An 11,574-nucleotide genomic window follows, 5' to 3' on the forward strand; every position below is an offset into this window, starting at 1 on the left:
GTGAAGAGCTGTTTGGAAGGGAGACTTAGCGCGGCTTGGTGGAGAATGACATCTGGGTGGAGTGCAGCGAGTCTAAGACGACCTCCAGGTATCCGTATTTGGAAACTGGGTGGAAAATGGCACGTTACTTCAAATCAAGGAGTAATAGTAATAGGAGGAGAAGCATTTTGAGTAGAAAGATGTGATCAGAGTTTAGGAACTGATGGTGTAGCCAGGTGGAGATAACTAAAAAGGTGTTCTGAAGTTCAGGGTGAAGTCTGGCTGGAAAATTAAATGCCGTTAATGAAAAATCTCTTAGAGGTAGGGCCAGCTGGTGGCACAGCGGTTAAGTGTGCACATTCTGCTTCGGCAGCCCAGTGTTCCCTGGTTCGATTCCCGGTGTGGACATGGCACTGCTTGACAAGCCATGCTGTGGTAGGCGTCCCACATATAAAGTAGAGGAAGATGGGCACGGATGTTAGCTCAGGGCCGGTCTTCCTCACCAAAAAGAGGAGGATTGGCAACAGATGTTAGCTCAGGGCTGATCTTCCTCAAAAAAAAAAAAAATCTCTTAGAGGTTAACCTGTAATTTGTATTGAAATATAGGACTTTATTTTCATATCCCTAATAGTAATGGCACACCTTTTCGCTACACACACAATTAATAAATACATTTTATAAGTGCCTATGTAAAACAAAATAAGACAAAAGAGCCCAACACAACAAATTGAGTGCCAGAAAAGTTGCAATGCAACAAAAACACTCAAATTGAAACCCTGCTGGAGGCAGTGCAAATTGAAACTGCATTTTGGGAGGATTGTATCTCACAATATGCAGCAAGAGCTGCAAAGATGATCATGTGATTTTGCCTAGTAATCCTACTCCTGGTTATCAAAGGGAAATAATTCAGGATGTATTCGTGAAAAATTACCTTATAGATGTGATCTATACAACTAGTTATAAGAGAATGGTTCAACGTGTGTGTATATGTTTACTCGGAGTAGAAACATAAAGACTATGAAGAAACATGGGAAGATATTTACATTGATGTTAAAATAGTTATAATTGTCACAATTATGCAAACATATGTATACCAACACAGGCTCACTGGAAAAACATTAAAAATGAAAACTGTCAGAATGGTAAGATTGTAGACAATTTTCTCTTTTTTTCCCAAAATAAAGTTCACGTAAGGACAACTTTTCAAAAGCTTTTTAAAAGGTATATGTTGAGTTGCAATAAAGCAAACAAGTGCATATAGACGTGCTTCAAACACTCTTATTTAAATGTTTCTTAAGTACCTGGGGAGGGCGCTGTAAAGAAATGAGGGTCACTTGAGAGAGGGCAGAGGAGAGAAATGAGGAGAAAAGGAAGGCGAAGGAATGAGCAGCTCAGCGGGGCAGCAGCAGCCCTTTGCCCCCCAAGGGAGTCACTAGGGCTGGCATCAGGGGCTCAGGATCCATGGTGGCAGAAGCCTCAGGTGACACGACAGCAGATGTTACACTGGGTAGGTGGGAGAGCAGGACCACAGGGACCACCCACCTCATCCTCGTGCTGGGCCATGACACTGACATGGCCTTGGGGAATGTCTGCAGTGGAAGATTTAAATTTAGACTGATGGCAGAAGATGAGACAACCACATTTCTTTATGCATACATTTGGGTTCATTGACACGTTAACCACAGGAGAAGGGGAAAGGGCCACAAGGTGTGGGGTGAGTACGAGTGGAGGCAAAGGAACTTTTTTTCAAAGAAAAAAAGCACCAGTCTTGCAAAGACTTTCCGTGATTCCACACCCGCCTCGAAAGCCCCCTCTTACCACAGGAAGTGCGCTGACCATTAGAGGGATAAAAGAGGCTCGAGAGCAGCATTCTTCATTCTCTGCCTGCACAGCTCACAGGACCTCAGCCATGCGACCTCTCCTCCTGGCCTTGCTCGGGATCTGCTGTCTCACGGCGCAGGTTGTGGAAGGTAAGTCGAAAGGCGGCTTATGAGATAAGGAACAGATACGCAGGCAGGTGGGCATACGTTTTGGTTTTGACTGGAGTAAACTGCTTCCCCAAGGTAAGCCTCAGACTTGCCCTATGCAAAATGGGAGTGATAATTTTGACTCTAGAGGACCTTGTAAATTCTGAAGATAGAACCTGGTTAGAATCTGGACGGGTACTTTTCGTAACTGAGAGATTTTGGATAAAATTCTTAACCTCTCTCGGCCTACACTTACTTATCTATAAGTTGAATATAATAACAGATACTCTTACCTGGGATTAAAATGAAATAAATCTTATGATCACTTATTAGATTTCCTCACAAGTAGTCCTTTCTTGATTAATGTTAGCTGTAGAATGGTGGTGATGATTATATATGCCTTTGTAGCTTTTGGCTATTTAGTATGGATCTTGATAAATTCTCAAAAATGTTGAGAGTTCAGTCACAATGTGGGAGTGTATGTTCTGAAGCAAATCAATGTTTTCTATTTAAAAAAATGACTGGAAGCTCAGACCTTCATACTCAGGAAATCAGTATAATCTCTAAGTAGATAGGAGACTATTCTTACTGCTCTGAGAGTTGCTCCTATTTATGATAAACTTCTTGAGTTTATAAGAGACGATATGATAAAGCTAACAAATAGATCAAGGGCTTAAACACAACCAAATAAGCCTGCAAGAACACCAGACGAGACTTAGATGTCCTGAGCCAGACCTGAGCGTTCTACACATGTTTCTTAAACGATCATCTTTTTCCAATTGGTTGGAGTGTATTTCTCCTTGTGGCTCTGGAAAGAAGAGAGAATATCCTTTGGGTATAATTAATGTTTCAGTTAACTCTCCTTTCAACTTCTTGATTTGTAGACTTGTTCCTTACACTAGAATATCTGAATTCAGTCATGGATCCCTAAGGCTGTCCATGAATAGCGGTGGCAAACTCTGGAACTCCCTGAAATTGTGCAAAAAATAAAAAATATTGATGAAACAAAAAAGTTTGAGACTACTAAATTAGGCCAAATACTGCAACATGGCTGGCATGTTGCCGAGACGCTAGGTGTGCCCTACCTGGGTAGGGAAAGGACGCTCTGTTGGAGGCTGAGGAAGCCTGCAATTGCTTGGCTCAGACTCCCAGGTTTTCTAACTTGAATGACTTCTCCAGGGTCCACTGGGGCTTAGCTTCTTATGTACAGCAGTGGGACAAAGCAATCTCTGGTTTGACTCAACTCTGCAACTTGAGCGAAGGTGGTGTCATCATAACACAGACACACAAATGTTGCTGAGAATAAGGAGGTTTTGAGGTTTAAAGTCCGGCAGGATTCTCTGGATCTTGGGAGTCTGTGCTAGATACTTCACAGAGAGAGACATTATTTCTTAAGAAGTGAGAGAAATAGAGAAAACAAAGCAGATCTCCCTCTTTTGCTGGGTTCAGAGATGATTCAACATTCAAAATAAATTGGCAAAGATACAGGGTAAAGAATGTGTAGACTGGGTACTGAGAACGAGAAAGGATTGGTGAAGAAAGGCAATGTTAGGGAGCACCTTTTGTTTAGTTTCATGTTTTAAAAAAAGCCTTCTGGTATCAGCCACACTACAGATCAAACTTGATCATCATCAGCTGGTACTTTAGATGCTTTTTCACTGAATATTTCTCTGGGAAGCAAATACCAGTCTCTTCAGCTTAGGAGAAAATCAGCACTTAGAAACCTTGATTAGATTTTACAAAACCCTTAATATTGTTAACTCTCCTCTTAAGTTATTTTCCTTTCTCCAGTGTAAGATGTTCTCTGGACTATAACGTTTAATTCTGCTTGCGCCATTTGTATTGAGGATGATTACTTTGTGAACGGCTTCCTTTATATCTCTCACATTTTACCATTTAAAATGAGAATATCTTTATTTATTTGGTCAAAAACAAGCTGCCTCCTCCAGGCTTAATGTTGCCTTTTCCAAATTACTCTATATGACATCATTCTTTGTTATTTTATTTATAGCACTGCAACATTTATACTATTTGAAGTTATATTTTATTTTTGTTTGCTTGGTTTTCTTCACCAGGTGTGGGGAGTGAAGTCCTGGAAAAGAGCATATGTGTGAGTCTAACGACCCGGCGACTGCCAGTTAAAAACATCAAGACCTACACCATCAAGGAGGGCTCCATGAGAGCAATCATGTGAGTTTGTCTCCCCAAAGCTGGGCTCAATGGAACACAGTGTACAGAAATGCTGCCCTCCTCAGGAAAAATAAGTCAGTGTGGAGGAAGGCCTCAACTTAGCCAACAGCTCCTTTGTTTTTCCATAGTAACCATGTCTTTATGTAGCACAAAATAATGATTATCACAAAAATTTCACAACCAAATAGAGCATCATCCTCCTTTGTGATTTAGCTTAGCAGAAGAATCTGACTGGGAACCCGATGAGTACTGTGCACAGTTCTGAGGGTTAGGGTTACAGATGGCTGGTTCAGATCAGGATTTGACCATATAGCTACACAGGTGCTTTGCTCCCCTCCTTCCCTACCCTATGGTGTGTTGGAGTAGAGTGCCATGTTTTACCAGTTGCCCTATCTCAAGGAAATGTGTCAAAAACTAGCCTACATGGTACCACTCTCTTTGCAGGATCACATTCTCAGAATAGCAGCTCTTCTCAACACACAAGTGCAGCTTTGTCCAAAGAAATGAAGAGAAATCACCTTTTGTCCAGAAAATAAGATGATTGTGTTTAGATATTTGAAAAGGAGGATGTGTAATTATTGGACTAGATGACCTCAGATGTCCAGTTTAGTTACAATATTTTGTAGCACTGATGAGAAAAGGCGCCTGTGAATTAAGGTGAACGAAGATGCTAGGTGTAACCTGGAGACACTTCTCCTTCATGTTAAAAAAGATCGTAGAAGAAAGATTCTCATTTTTGGTCTTGTGATTCTGAAAGACTATTTTGTCCGGTAATTTCTGCACAAGATCTTTTGTATTTGATCTGATCTTAACTCCTGGTTCCAAACCTTTGAGGATGTGACTAACTTTGCCTATCTTTTCCTTGGATTGCAGATTTATTACCAAACGGGGCCTTAAAGTCTGTGCTGACCCACAAGTTGAGTGGGTGAAAAAAGCAGTCGAAAGTGTGGACAAGACCACCAGAAGAAGAGTGATCCAGACCCAGCCTACAGGACCCCAACAAACCACCAAGACAGCTACGACCCTGACGACATAGTGGACTTCCAGCACCTTGTCCCCCTCACTAGCCAGCTAGCTCATTTCCCTTTACAAACTCATGGACTAATTAGATTATATTTACCTTTTACGAAAGCGCTGCATGAGTCAAATTATTTTCTTATGTTTTTATTTTTCATGTCTTTCATATTCATTTAGATGTTCTAATTAATAAATATTTATTATTAAGAATAGTCCAAAAGACTATTCACTATGTTTTGGGAAAAGTAATATATCATTTATGTTCTATTTTTGTTCTAACTATACCTCCCTTTGATGGTATCCATGATGGGAGAGATTTTGGCCAGTGTTTATCAGAGAGGAAAGCTATATTCATCATTCTTAGGTTCCAGCTTGAAGTGGTTCTCTACACATGAGTCACAAGTGACAACTGTGGCAATGGCAACAATTCAAGATTTCTTTCAACCTGTCTTTATAATGGAGCTCTGTTTATGGAATAAGGGAGAAAATAATCCAACTGTCACTGGGTTCCCATTCTGAGGGTCGGCTACTCAAAGAGTGATTTCACTCAAGTTTGATCTCTAGGAAATTCTCTCACCTCTCTGTGTTTCATTTGATCTCCTGTGAAAGGGAAAAAAGACAGGGCTTGCCAGTTCTTTCATTTGTCAAGGTAGCAAAGGTTAGACTTCTGGGGAAAAGATACTTTATGCAAATAAAAGTCAATGCTCTTTGAATTGGACAATGATCTCACTGCCTTTCTGTGATTTCTGTAATTGTCACTACTCCTGTTATCATACGAGTCATGCTTCTTTGCCAGTAAGCTTTTAATACCCCAAACACTGTCACCTGGAACATTTCTTGAATGTGATCATAATTTGCAGTCAAGTTTTAATAAAATGTTCATCTGGTCACTCTACCTCAGACTCAGGCCTGCTTATATTCCCATTAGATTGCTGATTTGGTTCATGTTCATGGCTCTGCTCTCCAAGTAGCCGATGATGTACACACCAATTCCACGTGACTCCACATTGTAAGAACTGAGCGTGCCTTGATGGTTTCAAGGGAAGAGAAAGTACTAACTGTAGTCTAGTCCTGAGGGGACGCTCCGCGGTATCAAACACTTTCAGAGGGTAACTGAGGGCAGCTTGTTGGAATCGCCTCACTTACTTCTAGTGACCCAGAGTGGAAACCATTAAAAGGCTGCCTCTTGGCAAAAGTTGGGGTCATCTATCCTTTCTCTTTGCTATTTGCCCACAACAATTTTCAAAGCTGGTCTTAAAGAAAACAAACACTAAGAGTAAAACACTTGCCTTTTGAGGGGTGAAGCATAGCAAAGTCACAGAAGACGAAAGGAATGGTTTCCTGGCTGAGCTGCATCTTTGTGTTTCCCAAGTGTCTCCCAGACCCTAGAGGTTTTCATGAGATAATAATAATATGACATGTGGAAGAATGTGGGTTCGCACATCTTGTTAGTTGATCACACTCTCTAAGGTGGTGCCATGTGATGCCAAGGGGTTTCAACCAGATCCTATACATGACTCTTAGCTAATTGACTGGAGGTTTTGAATTCATTTAAGTAGGACCTGAGTCTACTAACCGTGCACCTAGGGCTTATTGGATTTCAATTCAAACCAGAGAAATAATCTACAAAAAGATATCTCAAAATATTAAATATTTTTAAGTGGCTGCAACCCCTCCTTTGTGTTCTTATGACTCTTATACTTACCTTTAACCTAAAACTTACCAATTTGTATTGAAATTACTCATTTGCCTGTCTGAGCTCCACCCGCCCTGCAATTTGACTAGAGCTCCTTGTGTGTGTTATTCACACCGGGTCACCGGTGCCTAGCATAGAACTGTGGGGGGTCAATTAATATTTGTTGGATGAAAGGGAAGAAGAACTTATGTTACATTATATTCTTCATTCTACTCTTTTATATTTATAAAGTTATATATAACATAAAAGCAACTTTATTAAAAGCGGGTTCAATTCAGCAAGCATTTTTGAGTACTTTATGTAGGACAAGACTGTGTTAAGCTTAGGATATGCCAAGATAAGTAAAACCCCATTTCTGCTCTCCAGGAACCCACTGTCTAGGACATGAGATTATGTTGGAAACAAGCCAGGTGCAGCACAGGATTTGAAGCAGTAAATAATATAAGCGTGTTCAAGAAACAGAAATAACATGAAGTGAATGATTACCTATCTTGGAAATGTTCTCTCAAAGGACTTCTGACTTTATATATAATTATGAATTATTATTATTAATAAGAAATGCCTAGAAGATGCACCCTTAGTGGATTTGAAGAAGGATGTTGTCACCTTTTTCTCTCTTGACTGAAAAATTCCTCCACTGTGATTATAATATTTGTGTAGTATTTTATTCTTTTTTTAGATATTTGATGTTACGATACAGTGAGTCTAAAACTGTCACTATAATTTAATTGGTGAGAAGATTGAACCACAAAGAGGTGGATTGTGTAGGTCAAGGGCAGATGGTTATTGAGAAGCTGAGCCTGAGCTCAGACGTGGACTTTCTGTGTATCCCAAGCTCACGAAGGACAGTGAGAGTGGAGGAGTATTCCTACAGTGGGTGTCCTCTGAGCACGGCCACATCATCTCATGAGACTCAGAATTTTCAAGATAAATTAGGAGTATCTGAAGGCTATAACAAGTACTTCTCATTTGACTTTTTCCACGCAATTATTTTTTAAATGTTTTTATTTTATCAAAGTAATACATGAACATGGTCAAGAATTCAAATATCACAAAAGAGCTACTAATGAAAATTAATAATACTCCACCCTAGTCTTTCCCTTTCTAATCTCCTTCCTCACAGACACGTGCTTTTAACTCTTTTAGCTGGTGATTCTTCTGATAGTCACCTTCAAATCCCCAGTATTCATGCATCACTATTTCCTGGGTCACCAATTTTGGACCTTATCTGTGGCTGCCTCTATGATGCACGAAGATTTAGCTCACTTAGCCCCAACTTCCTTCTATCTTCTGTTTTATAATTATGTCGATATTTTCAGTTGGTTATGTTTATAACTTTATGTAATATACCTATCATGTGTCTCTTGTTCTGTCAATGACGGACAGTACTTCTTGACTTTCCAATAGCCTTTACTATGTAACGAATGCTATGTTACTGCTTTGTAAACATTAAGACATTTAATCACATAACAGGCCTCAATTAAAGACTGAACAACTAAGATATAAAAAGGCTATTGGTTCATGAGGGATAGAGTTCAGATTTGAACCCATGGAAGCATGGCTCCATGGCTGTCAACAACTGTCACGCTGCCTTCCTCTCTTTGTATGTGATGAACCTATGAAGACACTACTCAGGCCTGCGTAATATCTTCATCTAACCAACTTAATTAACTAATTAGTTAACTAACTAATTATTAGTTCATTCATTGAGTAAATATATATTGAGGGTCTACTGGTGCCAGGAGCTGAAAGTACAGCGGTGAGCAGAACAAGCTCCCTGCTTTCGTGGAGCTTACGTTCTGGTAAAATGTGCCTTCTATACCCTTCCTCAGCATTCTTTTATCTACTCACTCAACCCACAGCTGATCATTGCGTGCCTAATGGAGTGCAGATGCATCTCTGGGCACTGGAATGCAGTGGTGAAACCAGACACAGTCCTTCCCTTCAGAGAGCTTACACAGCAAGCAGACAATTTCCACACAGTGTCACCTGCGCGATGAGGGGAAAGCAGACGGTATGTGGTTTGGATGTGCAGGAGCAAACCTGCCCAGGTGTTAGCATGTAGAGAGGGTCAGGACAGGCTTCCCCTTGAAAACAGCCTCTGACCTGACACCTAAGGATGAGTCTGAGTTATCCAGGGGGTTTCAGTGCCTTCCAAGCAAAGGGAACAAGCAGCACATGAAAAGGCCTGCAGGCGAGAGAAATCTGGATGCATTAAGGAAATGCAAGTCATTTAATACGACTGAGGGACAAGGCAAAGGTTAGACACAAAGGGAGTGTGGGCACAAGGTGAGGTTAGAGAGTAGGAGGAGATATCACCAAGGGCTTCGTCTGCTAGAACAAGGAGTGCGTGCTTCATTTTAAAGGGTGCGGGAAATGACACTGGCTGTCAGGTGGAATATGGAGTGCGGAGAATAAGATGGGAGCTAGACGTCAATTGCGAGGTGGCTCTGGACCTGGTGACTTTTGAGCTTGGCCTGGCACAGTGTGACACATTTTCCCTTTTCCTCATGGGCCTTTTCTGCTTAGCCAGGGAGCACCTTAGTGATGAGTGACTGTGTGACTCGTGGTGGGGCTCAGCTGGACATGTCAACTGCCTCAGGCGGTGACTCCATTCATGGCTGTGGGGAGCCAGGGCTGGGATGGGAAAAACCACGTTTATGGAAATGGGCTGATTATTTGCATTTTTTACCGGCTAAGCTAAGATTGGATCTGTGGGACCAAGATTGGAGCCAACCACCAAGAGGAAGGAGGAGACAGGGTTGAGAAGCAAGAAACTTGATCTTGGTGGGGTTTTAGATGTCCACAGACAGAGCCCCTCCTGATTTATTCAGTTTCCTGCATGTTTGTTGAGCACCTGCAGAGTACAAGGGACATAGAATCTAGTCTGCTGTCACTAAGCCCACTATCTCGTGGGGAGAAAGTGCTGTCACCAAAGCCATTCCCATTTGGATGTTCCAAACAGCACAGCTCAGGGCTTGCCTCCTTTCAGAGACCTTTCTGATGTCCCCAGCCCAGTTGACGCCCCTCTCATGTGCCCACTCAGCCCCTGGGCTTACCATAGAGGTATTATTGCTCATATCACCCTGAAATACCAATGTATTTTTCTTTATTTTCTGTCTTGGTAAGTTGGGGTAGAGACTGAAGTTGGTCTCTCTGTACCTAGTACCTGGCATAGTGCCTGGGATATCATAGGCCTCCAATAACTTTTTGTGGAAAATTTACTACATTATCTGTATCTCTATCAGTTATCGTGAAAAGCCCTAGGGATGCTGAGGAGAGAATATTTAAATCTGCCCTGGGAAAGAGGAGAAGCTCTGTAAAAGAGGTGACATAAAAATTGTGCCTTTAAAGCTGAGAAGGAGCCTGCCAGGACGAGAAGCTAGCAGCTGGCGCTCCTGCCAGAGGGAACTGCATGGATGAGAGCACAGTGGCAGGAAAACCAAGGCGTGTTTAGGGAAACTGCCCATTTCTGGGGTGGCTGGGTTATAGAGCACAGGGAACACAGAGGAAAGGAAGCTGAGGCTGGACTGGGAAGGCCATGAGTGCCATGCGGGAGAGAATTTTAAACAGAGGGTTCCAGGGAGCAACATGGTCAGGTCAGAGGTTTAGGATCATAACTGGAGGAGTGCAGAAAATGGTTGAGGTTGGAGGGGAACAGTGAGGTGACTATGGGGTCAGGCTGGAGGGGATGGTGGCCTGAAATGGGTAGTGGCAGTGAGAAGAGGAGTGAAGGAGCCCAAGACAGAATTGAAATGGCTTGGTTATCAACTGGATGCGGGCAATGAACTGGCTGGAAGAATTGAGGCTGCTCTGAGGTTTCCTGCTTGAGTGACCAGTTAAGAAATAGGACACCTGACTGGTAAGATTTTAGTCTAATTTCTGGGGTAGTTACTAATAGACTCTGAAGAAAAGATCACCAAAGAGAAGGAGATGAGGCGACAGAAGAGGCCTGGAAAAGTAAAAAACTCATTATCAGCCTTTATACTTCGCTAACTCAGACAAAAGCCCAAACTACATTTTTATTCTCTTTTGACAGACAATCTTCTTACAGGGGTGGGGTGAAAATAAGGCTGGATATCTGCGAAACTCTTTACGCCCCTTGGGGAAAAAAGAGTACATATAAATGGAATACAGTATCCACTGGGTGAGTCACCAGTGTTATTTTAAGAGGGATTTGTCACACAGCAGTGGGAGGCAAAGAGGAGCAGAGAGATGAATCTGTAATGAGAGAAAAAGAGAAATGAGGTGACGGAAAAGGTTTTGAGTGGGAATTAGGAGTGCGCATGCTTGCAAGGTGGAGTTTGATGAAAGAAAGGGAGGCAGGAGGTCAAAGGGCCTTTTATCTTTCTTCAGAAGGCATTAGTAAAAATCGGGACAAACTGCTGAGGGTGGAAGGCCAGAGGAGTGACCTGGAGTTATTATTTTGGAGGCTAAAAGGGAGATTTAGAGGAATCTCAGCTGAGAGAAAGTTGCCCCCCATCTTTCTGGGAGAAATTTCAATCAAATACAAGTGATGTATGTTGATTTCCTGTCACACACAACATGGTTCTGTTGCCTAGAGTAATTGCTAAGGCTGTATAATTCTCTTCCTCTCGAAACATGTGATTTGTCTCATCAAGGTAGAACTGCTGAATGAGATATTTGGAAATGAAGTTTCCCATTCCAGAGTAAGGAAACAAAAGACCGCATGGCCAGACTGAGATGGTCTTACTCAGAACCACC

At 41.9% G+C, this 11,574-nt stretch overlaps 1 protein-coding gene across 1 annotated transcript; it reads left to right on the plus strand.

Annotated features, from left to right (window-relative positions):
- Nucleotides 1-1,683: 1,683 nt before the first annotated feature.
- Nucleotides 1,684-6,048, plus strand: XCL1 (X-C motif chemokine ligand 1). Its single transcript, XM_001490960.5, has 3 exons — nt 1,684-1,949; nt 4,022-4,136; nt 5,010-6,048. The coding sequence occupies exons 1-3, from the start codon at nt 1,889-1,891 to the stop codon at nt 5,170-5,172; spliced, it is 339 nt and encodes a 112-aa protein (XP_001491010.1). The 5' UTR covers nt 1,684-1,888; the 3' UTR covers nt 5,173-6,048.
- The last annotated feature ends 5,526 nt before the right edge of the window (nt 6,049-11,574 follow it).

Source organism: Equus caballus, chromosome 5 (genome assembly GCF_041296265.1).
Source record: "Equus caballus isolate H_3958 breed thoroughbred chromosome 5, TB-T2T, whole genome shotgun sequence".
In the NCBI taxonomy this organism is placed as follows: Eukaryota; Metazoa; Chordata; class Mammalia; order Perissodactyla; family Equidae; genus Equus; species Equus caballus.